We start from the raw sequence: 11860 nt of genomic DNA, 5'->3' as shown, positions 1-11860 counted from the left end.
AGGCTGCGGTTCCGGAACAGCTCCGGCATCCGGCAGCCGTCCGCAACAGAGATCAGAGCTCTAATTTTGCCGGATGCATAAATTAAGCACAGAGCAGATCGCGCGGGACTGAAAATCGTGCACAGACACAAAATAAAACTTCAAGGTTATTTTCAAAATAAAATACCCCGTGTTGCTGATTCTGGAGGTCTAAAATTATGTCATGTATGACCCGTCAAATCCTTTTCATAAAGATACCCATAAGAAGGATACGGCGTGAAGTACCATAGCAGGAGTGATTGGGGTGGCTGGTAAATCACTGATTTGGTCCAATAAATGTCCTCTGGATGGACACAATAAACTGTTTAAATGGTTGTGCGGTTCTCTTTATAGAAACTACAACCGAATGTATTGCGCGATTATGCGTGAATCCTTGCCACTTCCGCTGTCCGGCAGAGCCGTTACAGTGCGCATCACAGACGGATCCGGTGCTGACAAACGGCGGAGCACGGAGCCGTACCGGAGACGTTCCGCATCCAGTGATATCACGTGGTGAGACACGCACACACGCATACATATATTTAAATAAATATATATACACACACATACATTTATTCATTATTTAGACAAAGAGAGAGAGAAGAAAGATAGAGAGTTTCAATCTACAATATTGTGGCGAGCTCACGTGGAAGAAGATAAACTGAGACTGCGATTTCTTCTTTGAACAATTCCTGTGCCCCTTACACCGCACGACTACAGGAAGTGCTATTTATTAACATCAAAGTCAACAACAACTCTATACATGAATACTGGCCAGAGGTAATTAAACACACCAGGAAACTCAGTCGTGGTGGCTACACTGATAATTAAAGTTAACATTAAACGTAACACTATGCAAAGCCATAGAACCTGGAAACTCACATAACACAATTAAACATTCACACAACATCACTAAAACATGGCTTTCATTACAAACATTAACAGTCCCATGAGCCTTTGCGCTACCCAGCTCAACTGTCCGATCAGAGTGAACACTCCCCCCTCTGATCGCTACATAGCCCCCACCTGAGGGGTCAGCCGTCCTCGGCAACCCCATCACTCAACACAAAGTCTTTCAAATGTCCAGGCTGCCGCCGCTGGCGGGCAGGCCGTTTGGGGCTTGCAGGGGGTGCCACTTGAGGGGAGACACCCTGATCAGCCTGTGGGGGGCTTCCACCGTCCCCCTCTCCAACTGAAGGCGGGGCGAGGGGTTGATAGGGTGAGAGCCTGTCCCGGTGCAGCACCACCTTGCGCCCCTGACCAGGCATGCGCACCCGGTACACCACCTCAGACAATCGATCCAGGACCTCGCCGGGCCCTTGCCAATGGCTGCGGAGCTTGGGGGAAACCCCCTTCTTGCGGACAGGACAATAGATCCATACCTTGTCTCCTGGTATGAAGTCCTGCCCCTGGCATCGCGTATCATAAGCCCTCTTCTGCCGTATCCCAGAGTTAGCCTGGGCCTGGCGGGTGTAGTCGTGGACCACCTGGAGACGATCCTTCAGCCTACGAAAATAGTCCATCTCTTTTCCCCCGGCAATCTCGGGTTCAGGCGGAGCGCCAAACACCAAGTCGACTGGCGTCCGGAGCTCCCGCCCGAACATGAGGGCAGCAGGCGTGCACTGGCTAGACTCCTGGACAGCAGTCCGGTAGGACCACAGGACCAAGGGTAGGTGGCGGTCCCAGTCACGCTGGTGTTGGCTGGTGAGGATGGCGAGCTGAGTGGCCAGGGTGCGGTTGAAACGTTCCACTAGCCCATCGCTTTGAGGATGGAGCGGCGTTGTCCTTGTCTTGTTCACCCCCAGCCGTCGACAGACCTCACCAAAGACTTGGGACTCGAAGTTCCGCCCCTGGTCACTGTGGAGCTCGGCGGGGACTCCGAAACGGGCAAACATCTCCTCCACCAACCTCTCTGCTGTTGTGGTGGCGCTCTGATCTGGCACCGCATATGCCTCAGGCCACTTCGTGAAGTAGTCCATGGCCACAAGGACATATCGGTTTCCGGAGTCGGTGACTGGGAAGGGCCCAAGGATGTCCACTCCAACTCGCTCCATTGGGGCCCCTACCAAGTACTGCTGCAGTGGGGCATGGGAGTGACGAGTTGGTCCTTTCTGGGCGGTGCAGGAGTCGCAGCAGTGCACGTGCAGCTCTACATCTCGTCGACAGCCAGGCCAGTAGAACCTCCCCCTGAGACGTTTGAGGGTTTTGGCGTTTCCGTAGTGCCCTGCCCCCACCGAGCCGTGGACGATCTGGAGGACCTGTGGCCGGAGCGTCCGGGGCACCAATAGCTGTAGGAGGTCGTTTCCCCGTCCAGAGGCGTGCCATCTCCGGTAGACCAACCCATCGTGAAGCTCGAAGTTGCCCCATTGGGAGTAGTAGGCCTTCATTTCAAGCCCTAGTGCTGACACCTCTGTCCATGCAGGGCGCTGCCCCACCTCCAACCAGCCCCGCAGTAGCGCCAGGGTGGTGTCTGCCTCCTGCTGCTGTCTCAGCTGCTGAGTACTCATTGGGGGCCACCCCTCCCCATTGGTGGCTAGGTCAACAGTCGCCACCACTACTGTCGACTGGCCTCGTTCCTCTTGCCGCTGACAGTAACGACACTCCAACGCTGCACAGGGGCGCCTGGAGAGTGCATCGGCGTTGCCATGATGTCGCCCCGCTCGATGCTGGATCTCGAAGTCGTACCCTTGGAGGGCCTCCAACCAGCGGGCCACCTGGCCTTCAGGATGCTTGAAGTTCAGAAGCCAGGTAAGTGAAGCGTGGTCTGTGCGGATGAGGAAGTGACTGCCATGCAGGTACGGGCGGAAGTGCCGCAGCGCCATGACCACCGCCAGCAGCTCGCGTCGGGTGACGCAGTAGTTCTTCTCTGCCCGACTCAGGGCACGACTGAAGTAGGCCACTGCACGCTCTCCATCCCCTCCCTTCTGTGAGAGGACAGCCCCGATCCCCACATTGCTGGCATCAGTGTCCACGATGAAGGGCTGTTGGGGGTCAGGGTAGGCCAAGATCGGGGCTTCAGTGAGGGTCTCCTTGAGTCGGGTGAAAGCTGCAGCACAGGCATCGTCCCAGGCGAATGGTCGGCCCTTGTCGGTCAGGCGGTGGAGTGGGCTGGCGATGGTTGCAAAACTTCTGATGAAGCGGCGGTAATATGACGCCAGGCCCAGGAAGCTTCGCAGTTCACTGATGTTAGCTGGGGTTGGCCAGTCTCGGACGGCAGCCACCTTAGCTGGGTTGGTGGCTACACCATGAGCACTAACGATGTGGCCCAGGAACTCTGTCTCCCTTGTCAGCAGACGACACTTTGCCGGGTTCAGCCGCAGCCCTGCCTGTCGGATGGTAGTGAAGACCTCACACAGGTTAGACAAGGCCCTGTCAAAGTCATTGGCGTGTACTAGCAGGTCATCAAGGTACACGACACAGCGACTCCGGGGTACATCTGCCAGCACCCGCTCCATCAGCCGCTCAAAAGTAGCCGGTGCGTTGCAAAGCCCGAAAGGCATGACGCGGAACTGCCATAGCCCCTGTCCAATGGTGAAGGCAGTCTTTGGTCTTGCGTCAGGGGCCAGCTCCACCTGCCAGTAGCCACTGCGCAAGTCAAGTGAGCTGAACCAGCTGGACCCCAAGAGGTAGTCGAGCGCATCGTCGATGCGTGGGAGCGGGTAAGAGTCCTTCCTTGTGATGGCATTAAGGAGTCGATAGTCCACACAGAAACGCCAGCTACCATCCTTCTTTCTCACCAAGACAACTGGGGCTGCCCATGGGCTGTCGGAGGGCTCAATTACTCCAGCAGCCAACATTTCACGGATCTTATCCTCTGCTACCTGCCGTTTAGCAAGACTCAACCGATGAGGGCGTAGACGGATGGGCTTGGCGGAGCCGGTGTCGATGGCATGCTGGACCAACCCTGTGTGCTTGCAGTCTTCGTCTCTCGCAGCGAAGATGTCCGTGTATTCCTCGAGGAGTTGTTTCAGCTCTTGGCATTGCTGTGGGTTTAGACCATCTTTGCTGCGTTGCCACAAGTCCTCTATGGCCTCCGTTGTCTCAGTAGAGGGAGGGGCAGCAGGCTCTGGACTAGAGGTTGGGGCAGGCTGTAACTGTGCAGGGACGCTGGTGGGTGTGTTGGCGGATGGTGAAACACCGCGGCTTGGTGTCTGCAGGGCAGCCACTGCTTGGCGACTGGCACGTCGATTACTGGGCTGCCTCTTCTTCCGCCGGCCAGACTGGAGTGTCAAGGTCTCTGTGCCAAGGGTGATGGTTGCCTTCGACACATTGACGAGGGCTTTCCAACGTTTCAACAAGTCCAGTCCAATAATACATGGGTCTTGGATGTTGGCGAGCCAGAACTTGTGCACCAGCACATGGCCCCCCGCCTGGACTGTCAGTCCCTTCTTTCCTCTCATGTCCGCTTTTTCTCCTGTCGCTGTCATCAGTTGGGTACTGGTTGGGGACCATGCCTTTGAAAGTGGACCAATGGTGTTTGGGAGGATGCCAGGTCGCACCAGGGAAATGGTAGACCCTGTGTCTACCAGGGCCCGGCAGGGTTGGCCATCAAGTTGGCAAATCAGGTACAGTCCTCTGGCGTGACCCAAGCAGCCGACCAGTGTATACCGGCCTCGGAGGGGGGTTGGAGACTGGAGTGGTGGCCCCCTCGCTAGACCACTCCGCTGTCGTTTCCCGCAGGTTGGTTGGCTCTGGTCTTTGGTGCTGGGGCTGGGCAGTTTCGAGCAAAATGGCCAGGCTCGTCACATCGGTAACAGCGGTCTTTTTGGCGAGGAGGACCGCGCATGGAGGGTGGAGGCCATCGCTGAGACTGTCGTGGTGAAGGCTGAACTTGGTAGACCTCTTCAGCATCCTCCTCTTCCTCATCGTAGTCGAGCATCCTGATGTGTGGTTGCGGTGTGGAAACCTTCTGCTGAGTAGACCGTGTAGAGAGCACCGCCTCGGCCCGTTCAGCTTCACAGAGAGCCTCACTGAGAACCTGGGGCATGGCAAGGCGGACATGCTGGCGCAACCTCTCTGGTGTGAGCCCCCGCAGGAACGCATGGAGGGCCAGCTCCTCTTGGGCAGCTGCGTGGAACTGTGGATAACCCCGTTGGGCATGCAGTTGCACATCTGCGGCGAAGGTGCCCAGGCTCTCTCCTTCTCGGCGGTGACGGCTGGCTAGTTGTTCCCTACTCTGGTCAGTAAAGAGTCTCTGCCCAAACCGCCTCTGTAGTGCCATGGTCAAGGCTTGAAGGTCTTGTTGCTCTGTTGGGGTGATGTCGAGGAGCACCTGCAGCGCCTTTCCCTCCAATGCCAGGGCCAGGTGGGTGGCAGCTTCTTTGCTGCTCCAGCCGCTGTGCCATGCTGCTAGTTGGACTTGAGAGAGGTATGGCTCCAGTGGTGTCACCCCATTGTACTTGGGAAGCTTGGCTGGTGTCTTAGGCATGGCTGCACGGTGCGACGGCTCGGGTGTGGTTACCAATGGTGGCAACTCATTGGCAGCAGTGGCAGCAAGAGATTGTCGACGTCTAGCACCAGTAGCAAGCGGCAGGGTGTCACCAGCAGTAGTCCTCCCGGTCACTAGGGGGCAGTCAGCGGCAGCAGGCTGCAGGAATCCTTCTGCAGTAGCACCCCCAACCTCTACGGGGCGAAGGGGCCGAGGTGCACTGGAACCATCAGGTCGAGCTGGAAATTGTTCATCAGCAGATCTCATCTGTCGTCGTTCCAGGCTTTCCAAAAGCTTCATGTTCTGCTCCATGGCTTGCTCTAATTCTTCAATCTGTCTCTCCATTCTTCTTTTTATCATCCCACTTCTGACACCAATGTGGCGAGCTCACGTGGAAGAAGATAAACTGAGACTGCGATTTCTTCTTTGAACAATTCCTGTGCCCCTTTACACCGCACGACTACAGGAAGTGCTATTTATTAACATCAAAGTCAACAACAACTCTATACATGAATACTGGCCAGAGGTAATTAAACACACCAGGAAACTCAGTCGTGGTGGCTACACTGATAATTAAAGTTAACATTAAACGTAACACTATGCAAAGCCATAGAACCTGGAAACTCACATAACACAATTAAACATTCACACAACATCACTAAAACATGGCTTTCATTACAAACATTAACAGTCCCATGAGCCTTTGCGCTACCCAGCTCAACTGTCCGATCAGAGTGAACACTCCCCCCTCTGATCACTACAATATGTTGATGAATGAATAAGTATAATAGTAAGAATAATTTACGGAGGCAGAGATAAATACTGCAACATGCAACCAAGTAGCTTTGCTCAAAACAGAACTTACCAGAGGAACACCAGAACCAGACCAAACAAACACAGTAAGACAATGAGGCACAGTTCACACTATAATTTATTGGAACTCAATTAACCTGGAGTCCAAATTCAAAGGATGCATAAAAAGCAGAAATAGCATTGTCATGACTCAAGGTGAAGTGTGCTGTTCATCAGTGCTGGTCTGTTTTTAATTTATTTAGGTTTTTTTGTTGTTGTTGTTTTTAAAATGAATAAAAACAGATCACTGAAAAGCACTAACTGCCATTGATTAACCAGTGGATCGTATGAATGTATTAGAATGATTAAATCACTTATTGATAATCATCAATAGTCTTAATTACTCAAGTTAATTGTTTGCTTGTCAATTTAAACTGACACAGGCTACAAATCGCTTTCATAATGACAGTACACAAGTAAGTGAGACATAATACTCTACATATACTAAAAAACAGTACTATGCAATCATTGTCAGGAATAATCAGTGGCAAATGTATATGATTGGAATGAAATGAACGAGTTGGCCAGCTGTAGGACAGGAAGGCTTCATTAACTTTTGCCAATCATGTAGTGCCCAAAGTTAATTAATTTTACTGCTGAGGATAGGTGAAATCTCCCTTTAAAAAGAAAAGGACTCCTAGGCGGCTGCTACATTTTCTGGATCATGACCTGGAACTTACCTGCAGACACAAAGAACAGAAACAGAATATGTTTTAGTCCACAGTTTAATCTTCTTCTAAAGGTGGTTGTGATTCAAATTGAAAATCAGTGGGTTAGATTTCAACTTAAAACTGGGACTAAAACATTTGAAGATTTTTAAAAATAAATAATAAAATAGGAGGTTTCAACAGTCAGCTCTCGATTAAACAAAGGCATGGATTAGAATTTCACAACCAAATACAGCAGTAGAAAGAATAATCCAGGTTTCACAAAGGCGCAGAGGGTCCATACACTGTGTCTGTAGTCTGTTTTGAAGGCCCCCTGTTGTTGTTAAAGGCAACCTGTTCTAAAATGTATGTGCCAGTTTCTTTGTTTAATGCACATGCAGTTTGGCACACACGTGCATGATGCAATATCAATTCTTCTCAATAGTTTCATACACTTTCATCGATCCTCATTTGCAACTAGCAAAATACAGTGCAAAAAAAGCAGGTGCTGCACTAGAATCACAGTGAAAAAGTGACATCATTGGATCTAAATACTATTTAGCTCTGGTGGTAGCTGGCATCAAACATCTCCACTTATCTGCATTTGCAAATTAAACAGGCAGGAAGATGTAGTTTTTGTGGGGTTAGGTTCAGCACTACCTTTAACGATGTTACATTTTAAGACCTTCTGTCTTAACATGTTCGCAGGAGAGAGAATGTTAACAATTGTTGCATATGCGTGTATAAAAAGTGCAGTGGCATACATTTGCAGAACTACTTCCTCAATGTGATGCTTTTGAAGGAAGTCATTAATATAAAGGCTAAACAGGAACGGCCTCCATGTAAATCAGCTGCACACTAAAGTGAAATGGACAGCGCTGGAATCCCCGCCCCGAATGATGTAGAGGCATATGAATGTATGTGACCGTGTATGACCACTTCCACCTCCAGACCACCTTCAATTCAGGCTGACAAATTGGATGTGTTCAGAGCTGAACTTAAACACAGCAGGTTAGGGTTAGCTGATCGGATCAGCTGTGACAGATGTTCATGGCAATCTCAAACAAGACCAGAACGAAACTGATGAAGACTATACAGTCTGTGAGAATGATGGAAAAGTTAGGTGTATCTTACATGCAGGCATGATGGACACCTCAGAAGTCACAATACTCTTCACTCCCAGGTTGGACAGAGCTCCTCGCACCAGACCACAAGTGAAGGCCAGGTACTACAGAAACACAGTCATATCAAAGAGGAATGTCCTCAAAATGTACACTCCTTCAACTGTCTTCTACTGTTCTTCTGAGCTTTTTCGTTTGGGTTTGTTCAACATTATACTGCCAACCAAAATATCTATTTTTCTGATATGTATATAAACTACATCCTCTCTGAAGGTCATTGGTCATAGGTTTTCTCAGAAAGCCTCACTCTGTAACCTCTGGTACAAATAAGCAACCTTTGAAAAGTGGTGTAAAAATATCATGCATTTCTAACAGATGTCTTGGTTGTTGAATATATCAAGAAAAGCGATAACAGCGTAAAGGAGTGTAATAAAAACCACAGGTGCCCCTGTGAAGTCATTGATAGTTACACCATTGCTCATATTGGTAAGATAGTAAGTGTATGAAAATATTTTTTCAAGTTTTTTCTGTTGAGCTGCTGAGGGCTTCTGATCTGCTGGTTTGGGTTATATTTCTGTAGACTGTTGTCAGAGACCTAAACCAGCTGATGCAGAGACAGAGCCCTCTGGATCATGGGAGACTCCATCATAGGAGACTTCCATCAGGCAGGAGATTGTGCAGCATCTGGAAAAAGACCACCAGGCTGAGGAACAGCTTCTTCCTGGATGCTGTAAGACTGCTGAAACGTGTCACTGTACTTTGTCAGATGCTTCTTATGCTGCCATCTAAATGCTGCTGTCTGTAGTGTTTCATCTGGTGGTTGTTGATGTTATTTGATCTGTTTGTGTAATTCTATTCTAGTTGCATAGGTTTTTGTAGATATTTATTATTAAATGTTATTTTAATTTAATGGTCCTGTCTTTTAATGTTATATTTGAAATGGTTTGATTCTGAGACCTGAGTAAGGCCTTTCATTAAAATTTGGTATGTAAAAATCACAATTCAGTGGCGCAGAGAAGGCAGTGTATTTTGTGACAGAAAAAGACGCTTAGAAGAAGTTAAGTTCTTCAATAAATTGAATTAAATGTTTAGTTTGAGAAAAAACTGAACTTAGTTTTATTACTCTGTTGAGTGAAATAAAAACAGAGTTCTTCCTTCTACACTACACTATTTAAAAACATTAAATGAGGGATCAGAAATGATTACGAATCAATAAAAGGATTTAGAGCTCAGTTCAGGAAAAAATAATACAGAGCTTTAAATAATAAAATGACTATAGTCACACAGTTTGAGAGAATCAAGGCAGAGCACCTTGGGCGCATGCTCCAGGTACTGTTTACCAGCTGACAGCTGACTCAGCAGTCGGAACTTGTTGTCCTGGAGAACGTAGATACCCTGAAATACAAACACACAGACATCAGCACAGCACATGACTAGAGGCTGGCAGATGACTAGACAAATTATATTTCTGCAACATTAAGTGTTTTACATGTGTTTAAAACTAAATGAGTGGGCTCAGTGTTACCTGGTGATTAGTTCGGAGGTTGTCTATCTGCTTCTTGAACACACAAGTCCAGAAGTCCTTACAGATGAACTTCATGATGTCAAGCTCGTCTTTAAACCGTACTGTGTCTTTAGTCATTCTGGAGAAAAGGAAAAAGCCAGAGGTCTGACATTGTATTAACACATTATCGGCACAAAGGATTGATACTGAATTAAAATCCTAAAATCAGCAGACAATTTATACACTATAATTTGGCTTCTTGTGAATGATGGTACGAACAGGCTGAAATGCAAACAAAGTCAGCATTTCTGTTTTCTTATTCTTACTTTGTTCTATGGAGTTCCAGAGGCTAACAAGTTCTGGTAGCCATACAAACTTCTCCACCATCTCCTGCCATTAACCACTTGTTTTTCTGCCTCATGAGTTTCACCCGTTCATGACATCTGATCTGATCTCGGTATCATGTGACAACAGGACATGCTACACTGCAGGTGCAAGAGAGAAGGATACAGAGAAGCGAGGCAGCTAAGTAAGTCCAGAGAAAGTAAACTATAGTAGAGCAGTAGTAGATAGTAGTAGTAGTAGAGTAGTAGATACCATAGTAGAGCTACACGTGTCTTCACTCACATGACAGACAGACAAGCAGAAAATAACAAAAACTTGTGCTCTATTCTGGTGAGTGCTTGCAGCAGCAGAACAGTGTGTGTGTGTGTGTGTCTAAGTGGGAATCAGCAGCTCTGCAGCATCTCACCTCTACTATTTGTCTACCCAGTATATATCAATAGCAAATAGCTTAGACTGGCTCGTTTCTGAAAAACTACTTGAAAAGGTAAGCCATTCTACATGAAGACTCTTTTTTACTTTTTCTATTACTTGATGTTGATATTTAGGGTTAGTATTTATTTCTACAAATTTAAACAAGCAGGCATATATAAGGACTTTACTAGTAATGTAATTAGTATTTTTTTATTATAGTATTTTTAGGATTTAAAAATTCTACTTTCATTGAGGTAAAGGATCTGAATACTTCTCACAGCAACACTTGGTATTGAAACAGTCTTTGGACAACAATGGTTCACTGTGTCACAGTGGAAATCACAGTGTGATTAGAAGACAGGTCTGCTGTTGTGTCTGCACATGGGATTCATTTAGATAGCTCAAGTGGTCATTACTAGATTTTTATTATTATTATTATTATGGTTCAAGGATTGACCACCTGTCTGACATTTCATGTGTAGTAAGGCGCATGATTTCAGAATATGACAATATTATAACTGCTTAAACTTCTTGAAAGATTGACTGACCAGATCCCACATTCATCAGGTCCCTCACACAGAAGATCTCCCATACATAAGATCCCTCACACAGCAAATCTCTCATACATAAAATCCCCCATACAGCAGATCCGCCATACATCAGATCCCTCATACATAAGATCTCCCATACAGCACATCCCTCACACAGTAGATCCTCCTTACAGCAGATCCCTTACACAGCACATCCTTCATACTTAACATCCCTCACACAGGAGATCCCTCACATAGCAGATCATACTGCTGCAGTTTGTCTGTTACCTCTCTATCAGTCCTTGGCCGACTCTGAACCCCATGTTCTCCAGTTTGGTAACATTTCTTCCATTTTCCTGAATGAATGACAGAAGAACTGGTGAACAAACGGAGGTACGGACGGCTACAGGTTGCAGTCATGCCGCCGCAGTGGAGGCTGTCTTGGGGAAAAGGTTCTCACCGTCTCCCGGTTCTCAGCGGACTTGAACAAGTATTGGATCACTTCGTTATGGAGGAACTGGAAAGGGGCTTCGTCCGCCATCCTTCTTCCTGTACAGGGCACTTAGAGCAGTGCCGACATAATTACACACAGATAGGCCTATGTACGGCAGATCCACTGAGCACACGCACACAACAACACGTGCCATCAGTGCGTCACAACCCTTGTTGTTTTTATTATGGAGCAGCTGAGGGAGGCCGGAGTTGTCCCTCTACCGCCACCAGCTGGGCAGGAGGTACTAAACTTTCCACAAAAATGTGTAATATGGTGAAATATGCGATGAATTAATGACTATATCCTACAATAATAAATGAAAATGCCGAGTCTAGGTCCTCTTCGCAAGCCTGACACAAGTTTGGCAACTATGATATGATTCATAAGTTAGGTTTACCATGTGCATGGCTTCAGAGGAGAAGGAGAAGGAGAGGAGAACAGTCTATCCAGTATGGGATCTCTTCAATTGCAACGTCATGCATGCAATCAAAATTCTAGGTTTAATATTTGG

At 47.8% G+C, this 11860-nt stretch overlaps 1 protein-coding gene across 2 annotated transcripts; it reads right to left on the bottom strand.

Moving 5' to 3' along the window:
• Positions 1-5917: 5917 nt before the first annotated feature.
• Positions 5918-11491, bottom strand: trappc6b (trafficking protein particle complex subunit 6B). 2 transcript variants are annotated; one of them, XM_029506453.1, is made up of 6 exons: positions 11317-11491; positions 11145-11212; positions 9592-9709; positions 9378-9461; positions 8080-8173; positions 5925-6978 (listed from the first exon to the last, which is right to left on the bottom strand). In XM_029506453.1, the coding sequence occupies exons 1-6, from the start codon at positions 11395-11397 to the stop codon at positions 6947-6949; spliced, it is 477 nt and encodes a 158-aa protein (XP_029362313.1). In that variant the 5' UTR covers positions 11398-11491; the 3' UTR covers positions 5925-6946. The 2 variants fall into 2 exon arrangements, with proteins under 2 accessions (XP_029362314.1, XP_029362313.1); XM_029506454.1 differs by lacking the exon at positions 9378-9461 and having other exon boundaries at positions 5918-6978.
• Positions 11492-11860: the final 369 nt, after the last annotated feature.

The sequence above is a fragment of the Echeneis naucrates genome, chromosome 7, assembly GCF_900963305.1.
Source record: "Echeneis naucrates chromosome 7, fEcheNa1.1, whole genome shotgun sequence".
Taxonomy (NCBI): Eukaryota; Metazoa; Chordata; class Actinopteri; order Carangiformes; family Echeneidae; genus Echeneis; species Echeneis naucrates.
Note: the sequence above shows the minus strand (reverse complement) of the source record. Positions and strands in the feature narration are given on the sequence as shown.